Below are 18720 nucleotides of genomic sequence, written 5' to 3'. Positions count from 1 at the left end.
TCTTAGAAATCAAAACATATATGAGCTGCATGATGTGACTATAGGCGATTGATGATTTGAGAAAGTAGCAAAAAAAGCTTGGGTTCTGTTCCTTGCCTCTTCTTCCACCCTGTTCTCTCATCAAGTGATCATATTTTCACCCATCAGACTTTTTTTCAATTTAATCTTGTCTTTACTAATATGCCAAATTAGTTTTGATTTAGAATGGTCCATTATCAAATGGGAAGGAATATGTGCAGGGGGGAAAAGACATGGTGCTGTGCGCTTTCCAACCAAGCTACTTGGGTTTTATAGCGGAACATTTGTTTAATATGAGCAGCTGAGAAATAAATATTACACTTATTTCACTCCACACATCAACCACTTTTTGAGGAGCATGCTCTCATTGCGCAACAAGTGATATTACGCCCCAAATGTTGTATGCCATGGGTTCTCCAACCCTGGTCCTGCAAAACATTCCTTCTGAAATCTGTTCGGGAACATGGATACTTGACTATTTATATTTTTGACAACTTTTACTTCACTATATTCCGAAAGAAAATCATGTACTTTTTACTTCATACATTTTCCCTGACACCCAAAAGTAGTCGTTACATTTTGAATGCTTAACAGGACAGGAAAATTGTCAATTTCACGCACTTATTGTCACAGCTGTTGAAAGATGAGGACCAAGGTACAGCGTGGTAAGCGTACATGTTCCTTTATTAAACGCCGAACAAAAAGATGCCGAACAAAAACAATAAACACTACAAAACCAAACCGTGAAGCTCAAAGGCTATGCGCCCTAAACAAAGTCAACTTCCCACAAACACTGGTGGAAAAAAGAGTTACCTAAGTATGGTTCTCAATCAGAGACAACGATAGACAGCTGTCCCTGATTGAGAACCATACCCGGCCAAAACATAGAAAATCATAGAAAAACAAAACATAGAATGCCCACCCCAAATCACACCCTGACCAAACCAAAAAGAGACATAAAAAGGATCTCTAAGGTCAGGGCGTGACAGTACCCCCCCCAAAGGTGCAGACTCCGGCCGCAAAACCTAAACCTATAAGGGAGGGTCTGGGTGGGCATCTATCCGCGGCGGCGGCTCAGGTGCGGGACGCAGACCTCGCTCCACTGCTGGCTCACCCCACTTTGGTGGCACCTCTGGTGCGGGGACCCTCGCTGCCGACCCCGGACTGGGGACTCTCGTTGCCGACCCCGGACTGGGGACCCTCGTTGCGGGCCCCGGACTGGAGACCGATGCTGGGGGCTCCGGACTGGAAAACGTTGCTGGGGGCTCCGGGCTGGAGGCCGTCTCTGGAGGCTCCGGGCTGGAGGCCGTCCCTGGAGGCTCCGGGCTGGAGGCCGTCCCTGGAGTGGAGAGACACACAGGAGGCCTGGCTCTGGGAGCAGGCACAGGACTCACCAGGCTGGGGAGACATACAGGAGGCTTCTTCCTTGGCCGAGGCACCGGATACACTGGGCCGTGGAGGCGCACTGGTGGCCTCGAGCGCAGAGCTGGCACAACCCCTTCTGGCTGGATGCCCACTTCCACCCGTCAAATGCGGGGCGCTGGCACCGAGCACACCGGCCTGTGAATGCTCAACCGAGACACAGTGCGCATCACCCCATAGCACAGGGCCTGACCAGTCACATGCTCGCCACGGTAAGCACGGGGAGTTGGCTCAAGTCTCCAACCTGACTCAGCCACACTCCCCGTATGCCCCCCCCCAAAAAAAAATATACTCCCCAGCCTGCCTCCAGGGTCCCTTACCATCCAGGATCTCTTCCCATGTCCAGGAGTCCTCTCTACCACGCTGCTTGGTCCTTTGGTGGTGGGAAGTTCTGTCACGGCTGTTGAAAGATGAGGACCAAGGTGCAGCATGGTGAGCGTACATGTTCCTTTATTAAACAAGACGCTGAACAAAAACAATAAACACTACAAAACCAAACCGTGAAGCTCAAAGGCTATGCGCCCTAAACAAAGTCAACTTCCCACAAACACTGGTGGAAAAAAGAGTTACCTAAGTATGGTTCCCAATCAGAGACAACGATAGACAGCTGCCCCTGATTGAGAACCATACCTGGCCAAAACATAGAAATAGAAAATCATAGAAAAACAAAACATAGAATGCTCACCCCAAATCACACCCTGACCAAACCAAAAAGAGACATAAAAAGGATCTCTAAGGTCAGGGCGTAACACTTATCAAGAGAACTTCCCTGTTAATCTCTACTGCCTCTGATCTGCTTTGTTTGTAAATTATGTCTGAGTGTTGGGAATGTGCCCCGGCTATCCGTCAATCATTTTTACATTTTTTAAATAAAAGTTGCCGTCTGGTTTGCTTAATATAAGGAATTTTAAATGATTTCTACTTTTACTTTTGATATTTAAGTATAGTTTTGCAATTACATTTACTTTTGATACTTAAGTATATTTTAAACCAAATACTTTTAGACTTTTACTCAAGTAGCATTTTAATGGGTGACTTTCACCTTTACTTGAGTCATTGTCTATTAAGGTATCTTTACTTTTACTCAAGTATGATATGTGGGTACTAATTCCACCACTATTTAACACCAAACAACAACTTTTCCCACCACTATTTAACACGAAACAACAACTTCTACTTGGGCGCCGATGACATGGACATAAATTAAGGCAGCCACCTGAAAGACACATTTCAGTTGAATGCATTGTTGTGCAACTGACTGGGTTTTCCCTTTCCCTTCCGTATATTTGACCACAACGTTCCATTTGGAGTGGGTGGTGAAAGCAACAAAATAAGACATACCCATCTGCAACATTCTGAACGCTTGAAGTCAGTTGAATACACCCCAGGCCCAGGTAGTCCATCTGGCAGCACCGACTGACGAGTCGACAGTAAAGAGCTTAGCTTGCGACAGAGTGACTCATCCTCTCCGCTTCTGATTTCTTCATTCAGATTACTGAAATAACATGCATGCGTCACAACCATAATGATGCATAATTATCTATGGCCAAGACTAAGGAATGGTATCCGGAAGCATATTATGAACTGTATCTGGATCAGTTGGATGTTTTCAAAGATGATCTGGGCTGGTATTGAAAAACAGTGACAGAGTAGAAGTGCTGATCTAGGATCAGGTCCTCCATGTCCCTATAGCCTAATTTAATGAATTATGTTCTAAAATACTGATCCTAGATAAGCACTCTGCTCTGATACTTTGAGCTTTGGAGGACATGGGACTCACGGGACAGCTGAACCTAGACCAGCACTTAAACGCTGTTCATTACCAGCAACTGGGATTGTGAGAACCAATCATTTATTACATTATGTAAGCCATATTACTATAGAGCCTAACTATCGTACTGAATTATTGAACAACACCAGGCAATGGTGGTGTTTGTAGGCGAGAATTCTACTCTTGGAGGAAGTAAAGGGATTGTTCATTAAAGAAATGGAAACCTTTGATGTTTTCATACCTCAAGGAAAGGTCCAGGAAAGTATGTTGTTGCACAATCAGTTATGTAGGTCCTGCTACATGCATATCTCATTACAAAATGAATGAGAACGTTTGACACCATCTAATTAGATGAAATTAGATGAAATTAGGCCAACCTTTATAATTTCTTTAGTTTCCATGTCTCCTAATACAAATAGCAGGATCATATAGGCCTACACAACGGATGGCAATAACAGGTTAAGCGTTCAGCTACACCTAGGACCACTTTTGTAAACATCTGGCAAACTTTGACTAACGGATGAACTATCCCTTTAAAACTCATGCAATTCCTTTAAAATGGTCAACTAATAGGCTTTAGTCTAGGTGCTGGATTTATGCTAAAACTGAAAAGTAGTATATCAAACACCTGAAGACATTCAATGAAAACGGTAGATGCACTCCCACAATTCCGACCAATTTAACACGGTCAATAAATCAGGAGTGCATGGTGGTTTGAATCTTGTACGGAGGTGTATACATTTCCAAACATTGTTGCTGTTCGCTGTATCTTCTAGCCATTGGCACTGTTGCAAGCTCCTTTTGCAAAGAGGAGAGCGGTGTAGTTGTGGGCAGGCTCAAAACTGACCATGGTAGTGTTCCAACCCTCACAAAATACCTAATTTCCTTGTCTCTTTATTGTTACTGAGCATATAAAAATGGACAGGTAAAGGGAAACTAGCCATTGGTTTCACCTATCCAGTCGTTTCAGGCTTGTGGTCAAGCAATAAAGGAGACAAGGAGGCAAGGAAGGGGCACTCTGAATGACCGTATCCTGGGATTTCTTTATTCTGTATCTGCTAAAAATATTGGTATCACTTATACAGCGCACAGGCTTTTAGCTTGGCCCCTTTCACACCCCTGCTGGCTTACCCCTAGAAGCCTTGAAACACATCACTTATTAGCAGTTCAGCACATCAGCATTTCTCCTAAACCTTTACCATCATAGTCGACATTGAACGCTTATGACCAAACTGGCTAAAACTCTGTTGTTAGCTGATGGTAGCTATAGCTACCCACATGCTAACCTGAGTGCTAACGTTACTAGCAGCAGTAATAGGAAATCCAGGTATAATGGCTAACACAAACATTGGCAACCATGATATCCTACAAGTTATATTGGCCAATGAAGATCAGGCAGTTCAACTAAAATAAAGACATACCTTGAAATAAACAATTACATTAATCAGATTTGTATTTGACCATTCATTTCTGCAAAACGTGCAATGTTGATGGAGTTGTTGTAGAAGACATAGTTTAACATTGCTAGCTTACTGCATGCTAGATCCGAGTGGGCCACTTCATTTTGCATGGACCGGTGCAATTAGATAGCTGGCTATCTTTGATTTTTATCATCAACTAGCAACATAACATGACAAAACTTTTTGGGTACTTTAGTACCTACTTATCCAATTCACTCCATCACCAAAGCCACCAGCAGGCTGTTTCTTTCTTCATGTCAAAGCCACAATGTATTGTTGGTACTGTATATGAGTTTTTGATAAATGTAATTAAAAATGCAAAAATAGAAGTGTATCATTATTTTAAAAATGTTAAACTTTTGACATTTTTTAGATGGAATATATACTGCTCAAAAAAATAAAGGGAACACTAAAATAACACATCCTAGATCTGAATGAATGAAATATTCTTATTAAATACTTTTTTCTTTACATAGTTGAATGTGCTGACAACAAAATCACACAAAAATGATCAATGGAAATCAAATTTATCAACCCATGGAGGTCTGGATTTGGAGTCACACTCAAAATTAAAGTGGAAAACCACACTACAGGCTGATCCAACTTTGATGTAATGTCCTTAAAACAAGTCAAAATGAGGCTCAGTAGTGTGTGTGGCCTCCACGTGCCTGTATGACCTCCCTACAACGCCTGGGCATGCTCCTGATGAGGTGGCGGATGGTCTCCTGAGGGATCTCCTCCCAGACCTGGACTAAAGCATCCGCCAACTGCTGGACAGTCTGTGGTGCAATGTGGCGTTGGTGGATGGAGCGAGACATGATGTCCCAGATGTGCTCAATTGGATTCAGGTCTGGGGAACGGGCGGGCCAGTCCATAGCATCAATGCCTTCCTCTTGCAGGAACTGCTGACACACTCCAGCCACATGAGGTCTAGCATTGTCTTGCATTAGGAGGAACCCACGGCCAACCGCACAAGCATATGGTCTCACAAGGGGTCTGAGGATCTCATCTCGGTACCTAATGGCAGTCAGGCTACCTCTGGCGAGCACATGGAGGGCTGTGCGGCCCCCCAAAGAAATGCCACCCCACACCATGACTGACCCACCGCCAAACCGGTCATGCTGGAGGATGTTGCAGGCAGCAGAACGTTCTCCACGGCGTCTCCAGACTCTGTCACGTCTGTCACATGTGCTCAGTGTGAACCTGCTTTCATCTGTGAAGAGCACAGGGCGCCAGTGGCGAATTTGCCAATCTTGGTGTTCTCTGGCAAATGCCAAACGTCCTGCACGGTGTTGGGCTGTAAGCACAACCCCCACCTGTGGACGTCGGGCCCTCATACCACCCTCATGGAGTCTGTTTCTGACCGTTTGAGCAGACACATGCACATTTGTGGCCTGCTGGAGGTCATTTTGCAGGGCTCTGGCAGTGCTCCTCCTTGCACAAAGGCGGAGGTAGCGGTCCTGCTGCTGGGTTGTTGCCCTCCTACCGCCTCCTCCACGTCTCCTGATGTACTGGCCTGTCTCCTGGTAGCGCCTCCATGCTCTGGACACTACGCTGACAGACACAGCAAACCTTCTTGCCACAGCTCGCATTGATGTGCCATCCTGGATGAGCTGCACTACCTGAGCCACTTGTGTGGGTTGTAGACTCCGTCTCATGCTACCACTAGAGTGAAAGCACCGCCAGCATTCAAAAGTGACCAAAACATCAGCCAGGAAGCATAGGAACTGAGAAGTGGTCTGTGGTCACCACCTGCACAACCGCTCCTTTATTGGGGGCGTCTTGCTAATTGCCTCTAATTTCCACCTGTTGTCTATTCCATTTGCACAACAGCATGTGAAATTTATTGTCAATCAGTGTTGCTTCCTAAGTGGACAGTTTGATTTCACAGAAGTGTGATTGACTTGGAGTTACATTGTGTTGTTTAAGTGTTCCCTTTATTTTTTTGAGCAGTGTAATTTGTGAAATATATATTGTGCACCCTTTCCTTTAACTGAAGAAGAAGGGGAAGAGGTAGAAGGATGCATAGAGGATTTTCTAAAAGTGATCATTTACCCTAACTTAATGAGAAGGGGAAGGGGGGAGAAGGATGCAAACAGGATTTTCTAAAAGTGATCATTTGCCTTAACTGCTCACAGACAAGCAGGAAGGAGAAGGAACAAAAAACTTCACGGCATCATGTCTCAAGAATGTCAGCAATGAGCTTACGGACCACATCCCGACACACAAAAGTCGGAGCCGGAATCACGTCCAGACCTATAACAGAGCTGGAAAAATGAGAGGGGCCGGAATGCTGGTGGAGTGAGAGAGAAGGGGTCATTCTACGAAACGACGGAGCCCAATGAGCGGCTGGATCCCTATCACATCACATGACGCAATACCAAAAATGGCTCAGAAATGGCTCCCGACTGCCAAGATATTCCCAAAAGGAAAGAGAGAGAGCGAGAGACAGAGTAAGAGAGATGTGTTTTACTGCATACTCTGGCTGGGTCACTACAAGTACAGAACAGACATAAAACAAATCAGACCTGGAATGACCCTCTCCATGGAAAGAGAGAAGGGGAGAGAGAGGGATAGAGAGAGAGGGATAGAGAGAGAGAGAGAGAGAGAGAGAAATAAGCAACTTTACAAGGCGAAGAGATGTGGGGGGAGGGGGAGGAACGGCGAGAAAGAAAGACAGTCAGAAACAGAAGCAAACAGAGAGAAAATAAGAAAGGAATACATAAAAACAGGGATAGAAGTGTCAGAAAGAGGGATAGAGGATGCAGTAAAGAAACCCTAAAAAGACAGTGATCGACTGATGGGGGAAAAGAGAGAAAAAAGAACAATAGAAAGAGAAACTGGAACAACAGAATAGGCCTGGATAGACACCAGCGATTCAGATTCAGAAAACTTGAATGTCCTCAAATGTCCGCAATTCATCTTGCAGCAGTCATAAAACATATAACATTGAAAAATGTAAAATAAATAGCAAAGGATATTTACAAAAAAATAGAAAGGGTAAGTGCAATTTCATAGTACAAGTGCTAAGTGCAATTAGTCCAACATTTGTTAAGTTGCATAATTGCAACCGGAATAAAAGAGTACTTGGTGAGTGAGTAACACTAGTCCAGTCCTGTCCTCTGATATCACTCTCAATTCCCCTCTCCCTCTCTCCTTCATTTCCCTCTGTCATACAACCTCCCGTGTCATATTTTGCCGTTTTAAAAGCTAATTTCCTGCAATTTTACCATTGTTCCATCAAGTGAGGAGATAATTGAGCAGTTTTAAAGCTAATTTCCTGCAATTCTACACATTATTCCAACGAGCGAGAAAATAATTTGCTGCTACCGCCATTGTTCAGGCCTATGGTTCACGCTCATGCTCCTCGCTCACCCAATGAATTACTACTAGCTAGTGATAGTGATGCACAAGCTAGGCCTACTTGAAACATCACCATCTACTGGTAGAATTTACCCGCCAGATTCAGAAGATCAAAAACCCCATAATAAAAAAATGCTTGAAAAGCATATTAGATTTCAGCACAACTAAACAGAAATTATGTTTTTTATTTTATTTAGTTTTTGAAGATAATAGTTTTTCAAATGTTTTTCTTCATTATTTTATTTTATTTTACTAGAATGTTTAAGCCCCCCCAAAAATGATTTGTTTCAGTTTACATTTACTATAATAACCTTGGTCTCCACACACACACCCCTCTCCAGGCCCCACCGCGAAGGGAGAGAGGCAGGGGCGGCCTGCCCTTTTGCTGGGTCCCTCGCTGGATTCTGGAGAGGGGAAAGACGAAGAGGCCCGCTTTGACACACACACACAGCCCTGTCTCTCCAGAGCTTGGGAGCGATTAAGTGCTATCGCTCTCTCGCAAACACACACACTAGCACACACACACTCTGAACTAGCAAGGACATGACCGGACAGACAACAGACATGTGGTTGATGTGGGTGTGTAAGCACTTAGCTCTGGTCCCAGTTACATAACCAAAACCCAAAAAGTACAAACCTCGGCAACGTGTACTATGCCTCAATCACCTGCAGGTAATGATGTCGTAACACCTTCTTTGTATCATCATTATGGCCGGATACTAAAGCATTCTATTTCCACTAACTCATACTTACGCACTCATACTATTTACAATGTAACTAACTCACTCATTCTAACTCATACAGGGACCAAACCAAGTGGGTTTCTCATTTTTCTCAACCCACTGGTGGGCCCTGCATACAACAAGTTTCCAAGAAGTCGCATTATTCTACATGACTAACCCGGCTATACTTACACACAAGTATGCTTTACCTGTGACGTGTCGAGTGTTCGAACCATCAACCACTGGACATTTCAATGTGTGCCCAACACTAATAGGTGGAACTTAACGCGTCATTACTCCCAACAACAACTTAACACGTGCACTATATACAGCATACGGCAAACACCCACACAAAAGCCCAGCTTTCTGTGTCAAATAAAGGGTAGCTCTATAGGAGGCCTAAACTGTTACATATGGGAGAGGAGGAAGCAACCAATTACAGTGGTCATGGAGGGGGTGGGTTGGATCACTGTACTGCTGTCGCAGGGTGGACAGAAAGCTAATAGACTGTACCAACACGACTGCTCGACCCTCGTACACAACCTGCCATTGTTGTGGCTGTGACTGGCTGGAACGTGAGCCTGCATTACAATGCCCTCGGGCTACTGTTCTAGGTTCAGCTCTGGTTGTCCAGCTTTTTGGCCTACGACCCCATTTTGACATCTGGAAATTATGCAATTAACAACCAATGTGTACTTTTTTATTTGGGGCTAGGGCAGTCAATTGAAAAACATTCTAACAGTATTTCCGATTGTCTTCTCAACTCACCATCGCATACTTTTAATGTGGGGCTACGACAGTCAATTACAAATGAGTCTGACATAATGTATCTTATCTCACCACCACTAATGAGATGGGTGTGCTGAGATGGGTGTGCTTGATGCATGTCACGTCGGAGCTTCTAAAAGTCAAGGGGCGTGTGTGGTCAACAGTGCGCACTTCATCTCTGCAGTCACATCCAACCTGGTTCGATATTTGGTTTTAATGCAGACGAGAGCACTGATGGTGCTTTCAAAACAACTGGGTACTCTGAAAAATACGAGATCAAATCATGACATCAGTGGTCTTCAGGTCAGAAAGTCAGAAAGTCAGGGCTTCAGAAAGAGGCCAGAGTTCCCGAGTTGGAATTCAGTTGGATGACCGTTCAAAAAATGATTTTTCCCAGTCCTAGCCTGTTTTTTTCAGAGTTCCCAGTTGTCTTGAACGTGGCATTAATGATTAGAGGGAGATGCCAGGGTATATTCCCTTTGAGTCAGGAACCAAAACTCCGTAGTGACACGCGAATGCGTTCGGTCACATGACAGCTCGACCAGCTGTTTGATTTCACTTGCCGGCATGTTCAATTGAGCCAGGATCACAGTCAAATGGATTGGGAAGTAGTTCCCAAAGTAGGGTTGGGCGGTAATCAGACGTTCATATCCTCATACCATCCTTCTCTCACTCCGGGATTTACGGTATTACCGGCTTAGTACACAAGGGGCTCCAAAACCCCCCGCAAAAAAATCCCATTGGCAGGCTACTTCAAGAATGCTAACAAAATGTGCACAAGTAAATGGGGAATTTCCATGGAGGCTGCTAGCTAAATATGTTAACAAGCGTAGACGAAAATAAACAAATTGCAAAGACAGGCAATCCAGCTATACATTATAGGTAGATTATACATATATAGGTAGGAGCTACCAAATGTCATTTTTGGTGAGTGTGAATGAGATACATTGTGAAAATTAACAAAGTTTTGAGGCAAGCTTGTCTGAAGGAAGAACAGTACTGGGTACACACTGTTTCTGTTTGGAGTCTGGGAGTCGCTAGGACAAAGGGCCTGCCTGCTCTGCTCGGAGAAGATAGGGGAGGAGCATATGGGCCCAGAACTGAGAGGAGAAAACACAAGGAAGTCAGGCTGCAGTGGCAGCTGTACAGATTACTCATCCAAAGGGCTTTGACCTCTCAAACACGGCAGCAAGCTAAAACAATATGATGCGCCGTGTCCGTATTCCTTCACCCACTTACTTACAGTACCAGTCAAAAGTTTGGACACACCTGCTCATTCAAGGGTTTCTCTTTATTTTGACTATTTTCTACGTGGTAGAATAATAGTGAAGACATCAAAAAATATGAAATAACACATATGGAATCATGTAGTAACCAAAACAGTGTTAAACATATCAAAATATATTTTCTATTTGAGATTCTTCAAAGTAGCCACCCTTTGCCTTAATGACAGTTTTGCACACTCTTGGCATTCTCTCAACCAGCTTCATGCGGTAGTCACCTGGAATGCATTTCAATTAACAGGTGTGCCTTGTTAAAAGTAAATTTGTGGAATTTATTTCCCTCTTAATGTGTTTGAGCCAATCAGTTGTGTTGTGACAAGGTAGAAGGTGACAGAAGATAGCCCTATTTGGTAAAAGTCCATATTATGGCAAGAACAGCTCAAAAAAACAAAGAGAAAGGACAGTCCATCATTACTTTGTCCGTTTCTTCAATGCCACGCCTTGACTTTAGTTATATTTGGTTTCTTTATTATTTGGTTAGGTCAGGGTGTGACAAGGGTGATTTGTTTAGTTTTTGTATTGTCTATGGGTTTTTGTCTTGTCTAGGGTTTTTGTTATCTATGGGGATTTTGTATTGTCTAGGGGTAATTAGGTTGATGGTGGCCTGGATGGGTTCCCAATCAGAGACAGCTGTTTATCGTTATCTCTGATTGGGGAGCCTATTTATGTTGCCATTATCCAAGTTGGTTTTGTGGGTAGTTGTCCTTGTTAGTTGCCTGGATGCACTACGTTGGCTTCACGTGTCGTTTTGATATTTATTGTTTTTGTTGGCGACATCGGTAAATAAGTATGTACGCTCAAAACACTGCGCCTTGGTCCACTCCTTTAAACGGCCGTGACATTCAAGTGCAGTCGCAAAAACCATCAAGCGCTATGATGAAACCGGCTCTCATGAGGACCGCCACAGGAAAGGAAGACCCAGAGTTACCTCTGCTGCAGAGGATAAGTTAATTAGTTACCAGCCTCAGAAATTGCAGCTCAAATAAATGCTTCACAGAGCTCAAGTAACAGACACATCTCAAAATGAACTGTTCAGAGTTTTTGCCGAGGAGATCTTAGTTTGGTGTAGTATTTCTCAATGAAAAAATGTGAATGGAAATGACTTGTCTCTCATTGAATGACCACAAAGTCTTTATTGAAAAATCCATACTATTGACCAGTCACCATCGAAAGGGCATAGACTTTAGCTAGTGACTTAGACTTGCCACAAGAAAAAATGTTGTGTGCCTGAAGAGCCAAAAAAATCCTTACCAAAGTACACAACGAACAAAAACATCACAAAATGTCTACATTATATATGCAAACTCTTCCGAACTGTTTTGACTGGGAAGCAACCGGATGCCTTTACACTTATCCACTCAGTCAGATCTGAAAAAAACTGAAGACGTGGGGGCTAGGGGAAGGGAATAGGCCAAAGAGTTGTTTTTGTTCATCCTGCTTTCTTTCGATCGTATCATGTTTATCCAAGATCTCCCATTCTCTAGACTAGGCCTGCATGTACCATACATTGATCCTACAGGCCTCCAAACATGTCCGCTAGGCGACTTGACTTCTCTACTTCCCTCATCATCACCTCTTTGGCAGAGGAAATGTGATTGAGCGAGGGAGTGAGGGAGTGTGTTGGGGAGAAATTTGGCATCCCGACTAGGTTCAGATAATCTTATTACACGATCTTGTACATAGCAACCAGGAACTGCACGTTCTACAACAACAGTGGCGGTTCCAAGTTTTGCTGTGTGCCACCGACTTAATTAGGGGCGTGCCGCAGTGTATGGTGCATCTTGTCAGTACGTTATCATGCGCTTATAAATGCTCTCGAGGGCATTATGAGGTGATAGTGATGGCAAACGATGGCACTGGCAGTAGAACCATTACATTATGGCAATTTCCACCTCCAAAATGGGTTACATAGGATAGGATAAAACGTTATTGTCCCCGAGGGCGAAAATGTCTTGGACACAGAGTACTGCTGTATAAAACATAAACACTATTCAAAACAAAAATATATATTTAAAGTGAGAGGTAGGCATTGGTCGAAAAAGAAAGGAAATTCACGTGCACCACAATAACTACTCCACCCATGCTCTACCAAGGTTTTCCAGCACACAGCTTTGACCTACTACAGTAGCTGTGTTGGTATTGTACTTCAAACTATGTGTAGGCAGGCTGCTTACGATTCAAACTCTGGGTGTGCCGACATGGCCATACTCGTATTCGGAATCGTATCCGCAAGTTGACAGTTGATAGTCGGATCGGATGATACGTAAGTGTTCTAATATGCCTAATTAGATGTTGGCAAAATAACTCACTGCACATTCTCACTGCAAAAAAACCTGCAGATTTGGAGCAGCGTACAGAGGGGTGGGTCTGTCTGCCTTCAACTTGCAGCAGGCAGCCAAGTTTGCTGTCACTCAGTCAGAATGTGCATCACCGGTTAAAATTTTCCCTACACTTGCCCCGCTTGTTAGATATTATGCACATTGATAGCTTAATAGCAAACGTCCTTGCCATGTGATTTATCATAGTAGCAGGCAGCAGCAATCTAAATGATCAGACCACATACGAGGAAAAGTGATCGGGTGAAATTATGAAGTGAGTGGATGGAGAAACAACTTCAATCGATCCAATCAAAGTAGCAGGATCAATGTACAGGCTGCCCTTCTCTTTACACACAGGCAAACGAGCCAGTTGAGGTATTTCGACTAGAGGTCGACCGATTATGATTTTTCAACGCCGATACCGATACCGATTATTGGAGGACCCCAAAAAAGACGATACCGATTAATCGGACGATTTTCTTTCTTTATTTGTAATAATGACAATTACAACTTAATATAATACATCAATATTTTTTTTTTGCCTCAAATAAATAATGAAACATGTTCAATTTGGTTTAAATAATGCAAAAACAAAGTGTTGGAGAAGAAAGTAAAAGTGCAATATGTGCCATGTGTCACGACTTCCGCCGAAGTCGGTCCCTCTCCTTGTTCGGGCGGCGTTCAGCGGTCGACGTCACCGGCTTTCTAGTCGCCACCGATCCATGTTTCATTTTCGTTTGGTTTTGTCTTCATTATTACATACCTGATTTCTATTCCATTAATTATGTTCCTTATTTAACCCCCTGGCTTCCCTCTCTGTTTTGTGCGTTATTGTTTGTCATGTGGCTTTGTGTTATTTGTGCTTTGGATTTTGTGTTCCGTGTGGGAATATTATTCTTTCATTCTTTGAGTAAACTGTCGGACTATACTCATCTGTGTGTCCTGCGCCTGACTCCACCTTTCTCCATTTCACCAACACCCTCACACCATGTAAGAAAGCTAACGTTTAAGTTCCTTGCTCAGAACATGAGAACATATGAAAGCTGGTTGTTCCTTTTAACATGAGTCTTCAATATTCCCAGGTAAGAAGTTTTAGGTTGTAGTTATTATAGGACTATTTCTATCTATACCATTTGTATTTCATATACCTTTGACTATTGGATGTTCTTATAGGCACTTTAGTATTGCCAGTGTAACAGTATAGCTTCCGTCCCTCTCCTCGCTCCTACCTGGGCTCGAACGAGGAACACATCGACAACAGCCACCCTCGAAGCAGCGTTACCCATGCAGAGCAAGGGGAACAACTACTCCAAGTCTCAGAGCGAGTGACGTTTGAAACGCTATTATCGCGCAACCCCGCTAACTAGCTAGCCATTTCACATCGGTTACACCAGCCTAATTTCGGGAGTTGATAGGCTTGAAGTCATAAACAGCGCAATGCTTGAAGCACTGCGAAGAGCTGCTGGCAAAACACACGAAATTGCTGTTTGAATGAATGCTTACGAGCGTGCTGGTGCCTACCATCGCTCAGTCAGACTGCTCTATCAAATCATAGACTTAATTATAACATAACACACAGAAATACGAACCTTAGGTCATTAATATGGTCGAATCCGGAAACTATCATCTAGAAAACAAAATATTTATTCTTTCAGTGAAATACGGAACCGTTCCGTATTTTATCTAACGGGTGGCATCCATAAGTCTAAATATTCCTGTTACATTGCACAACCTTCAATGTTATGTCATAATTACGTAAAATTCTGGCAAATTAATTCGCAACGATCCAGGCGGCCCAAACTGTTGCATATACCCTGACTCTGCGTGCAATGAACGCAAGAGAAGTGATACAATTTCACCTGGTTAATATTGCCTGCTAACCTGGATTTCTTTTAGCTAAATATGCAGGTTTAAAAATATATACTTCTGTGTATTGATTTTAAGAAAGGCATTGATGTTTATGGTTAGGTACAGTCGTGCAACGATTGTGCTTTTTTCGCAAATGCGCTTTTGTTAAATCATCCCCCGTTTGGCGAAGTTGGCTATCTTTGTTAGGAAGAAATAGTCTTCACACAGTTTGCAATGAGCTAGGCAGCCCAAACTGCTGCATATACCCTGACACCATTTTTCCTAGTTAAAAGAATTTCATGTTAGCAGGCAATATTAACTACATATGCAGGTTTAAAAATATATACTTGTGTATTGATTTTAAGAAAGGCATTGATGTTTATGGTTAGGTACACGTTGGAGCAACGACAGTCCTTTTTCGCGAATGCCACCGCATCGATTATATGCAACGCAGGACACGCTAGATAAACTAGTAATATCATCAACCATGTGTAGTTAACTAGTGATTATGATTGATTGATTGTTTTTTATAAGATAAGTTTAATGCTAGCTAGCAACTTACCATGGCTTCTTACTGCATTCGCATAACAGGCAGGCTCCTCGTGGAGTGCAATGTAATCAGGTGGTTAGAGCGTTGGACTAGTTAACCGTAAGGTTGCAAGATTGCATCCCCGAGCTGACAAGGTAAAAATCTGTCGTTCTGCCCCTGAACAAGGCAGTTAACCCACCGTTCCTAGGCCGTCATTGAAAATAAGAACGTGTTCTTAACTGACTTGCCTAGTTAAATAAAGGTGTTAAATACCGATTTCCGATTGTTATGAAAACTTGAAATCGGCCCCAATTAATCGGCCATTCCGATTAATCGGTCGACCTCTAATTTCGACCACGTAGAACCTCACACATGATTGACGCAAAGACAGTACAGTATGGTTTAGAAACGCCGTGACTGACTGACATGAGAAAGATGCTTGCTGGCACCCGAATACAAACAATACTCGGCTCATAAACGGATCCAGAAAATTGCCCATATCCGTTACTTGTTTTGTCCGACTAATCAGCACACTCCTAATTCAAACCTTTTCAAACAGCCTAATTCATTCAAAGTGTCTATAACATGCCACTCTGTACATCCCACACTTGACATATACATAATGCAAGCCTATATTGCATGTTACACCCTGACTAGACCAGCCACGTCGCGTGCGCGATCATTGCAAAATAAATGTACACATACATGTTATTCCATCATTTCATCCAAACTGCTCACGGGCGTCTGCATAGCCAGGCGCTAAAATAAAACATTTATTATATTTGAGACGCTAGACGTGCTGCAAGTCCTGCCTCTCCCATTTACTCATTGGTTTTCAGGAGAATACTAACCCACGTGGGTGAGAGCTTATTCATAGAAAATTAACTAGAAACTAACTAGAAACTTACTTACTAGGTTTCCCCTTTAACTGTGGATTAATTGTCAGAGTAGAGACTCGAGGTCAAAATTCTACAAAGATCCAACAACCAAAAGGTCCATTCATGACACACAGGTTAAGGTAAAATAACAACCCAATGTTCACCTCCCAGGACAAATTAGTTAGCAACAGCAAGCTAGCCAAATGTCCATGAATGTTTAATGTGCGTTTCAACCTGTCCCCAAATGAATATAGTTGGTTCACATTTGCTTTTGCTATTTTAACCTACGTGTCATGAACACGTCTGGTGGGGATAGACAAAATCAACATGCACACGATACCGCACGTGCCGGCCCGGTTTGGTCAAGGTGTTACCCATCATACACATCATAGAGATCTATCTCTAGGGGGTAACATAGAACTTTAGCCAGCAGTAGGCCTATCCCTTGAATTGATGATGCTGATGTCATATTGTGCATCATCAAGAAAACAAGGGGGTCACACTTTACATTACAGTGCTCTTAGGACTCGCTGTAATTACTAACAGTAAGTGTACACAGAGTACAGGGTAAATGCTATTGTCATGACTTATTGTTACAATGTACTCGTACTGTAAGTAGGATTAAGGTATGGGTTTGGGGTAGGGCTATGGTTTAGATTAGGTATACTGTTGTAATACAGTAGAACAATGAGTAGGCCTGATGCTCTTTACTGTACTTACAGAAATATTTACACAGGAATAAGAACATGGTCATTTAAAGTGTTAATAAACGAGGATATTCTAATCTGGTTGAAGAGGTTTATTGGTCTAAACCTTTTCAATCTTCTAGGCCTGAGTAAAGATCTATCAGAGTCAGCATGAGAGAAATAACATATCAAAATCACAGAGAGCTCAAGCACAAAAACAGTACCCTGATATCGCTTCACTAATCTTAATAGCTCGGTGGAAATATAAATTCACATTTTCGTTGGATTCATTAGTGCCAACGAAAGTGTGCTACCTACAATAACATGACCTGTTGGGTCAGTTGACTCAATTCCCTTAGAGAGAGGCAGTATTTTGAATTCTCATCATTTCTAATAGTGAATACTTATACGGCATCACTCGTCAACACATTTGGCTACAAAGGCTGCGTAGAAGGAAAACAAAGGACACTACCCACTTCTAAATGGAAACCGGGGCCATGTTCAGTAGGAGCAAATGGGACAAAACGTTTTGAAACAGAAAAGGTGCTGCATGTGAACGTGTCCAATAAGAGCAATGATTTGTTTTCAGTTTGAAATCATTTTCCGACATTGTGTCCTACTATGACTAAAAACACAACTATGACAGAAAAAAAAGAATGTGAGGTAAGGTTACTTACACGTCATCTATTTCCAGGATAGTTTTAGGCATATGGTGATACATTTGACAAGAAAAATAAATATAAGCCCTTACTGATTTTATTTAAACATCAGTGGCAGTCAGTGCTGTTTAATGTTTGGGAGGAAAACATTTTTGTTTTATCAGCATGGCCTTATTTCTATTAAAGCATTTGAATGACTGTCATTCATATTCCATTCACCCAGCTCAATGTAGCATCAATAGGTTTAGGCTACTACATGATACTCAAATTTTCCCTATACCCATCATGAGGTTGCTACAACCTAGCCTACGAATGACAGTTTATAAGGTAGAAACAAATCGAGAGACAAATTGGATTAATCAAGGTGACAGATAGTGACACATTCAATATTGCCTTGAACACTCTTGCCTGCATCTAGCTGATCTAGGATGTCCAAACAGTTGCAAACGAGAGTTTCTATTGGACAAATTCAGGTAGGTTTACCCGTTTCGTTCCATTTTGCAATTGTCATCTCAGTCTCCAGACTTGAACCCCATTGAAAACCTGTGGTTTGAATTGAAGAGGGCAGTCCATAAGCGCAGACAAATCAAGCATCTGGAAATATTCTGTATGGAGGAATGGTCTAAGATCCCTCCCAAAGTGTTCTCCAATCTCATAAAACATTTTAGAAAAAGGCTAAATGTTGTTATCCTCGCTAGCGGACGGTGGAAACAGGGGATCCAATCATTTTGACTCCTACCTTCTTAGGTTTTTTTTGTATTAATTGTTAAACAACACCTATTTTTCAGCACAATTGTATTAGTATAAAATAATATCATTGTTTTCGCTTTTGGAGCATACAATATAGCTCAGTATTTGTATTATTTATTTTATACAGTATTTTTTGATCATCTCTATCGAGGGATTGAATCATTCTGGACCCCAGTGGATTTGATTTAACCTACGTATTGAACCCATTAAGAACATGGTTGACGTTAAATCAGGAAAAAAAAGTT

General features: G+C 42.5%; 1 protein-coding gene across 7 annotated transcripts in view; it reads right to left on the bottom strand.

The window, feature by feature from the left end:
* Positions 1-18720, bottom strand: part of LOC139536232 (vitamin D3 receptor B-like) — a 105841-nt gene that overhangs the window by 85991 nt on the left and 1130 nt on the right. For 2 of the 7 annotated variants that reach the window (XM_071336563.1, XM_071336562.1), the window contains exons 2-3: positions 2782-2935; positions 1761-1840 (exon numbers count right to left, since the gene is read on the bottom strand). The exons of 3 other annotated variants lie outside the window; for them this stretch is intronic. In XM_071336563.1, coding sequence (XP_071192664.1) covers positions 1761-1840; positions 2782-2843 — 142 coding nt within the window. In that variant the 5' untranslated portion in view covers positions 2844-2935. Of the gene's footprint in view, positions 1-1760; positions 1841-2781; positions 2936-18720 lie in introns of those variants that run through there. 2 more of the 7 variants (XM_071336567.1, XM_071336566.1) reach the window with 2 other exon arrangements.

The sequence above is a fragment of the Salvelinus alpinus genome, chromosome 12, assembly GCF_045679555.1.
Source record: "Salvelinus alpinus chromosome 12, SLU_Salpinus.1, whole genome shotgun sequence".
Lineage (NCBI taxonomy): Eukaryota > Metazoa > Chordata > Actinopteri > Salmoniformes > Salmonidae > Salvelinus > Salvelinus alpinus.
The sequence above is the reverse complement of the archived record's forward strand: the minus strand, read 5'-3'. Positions and strand labels throughout refer to the sequence as shown.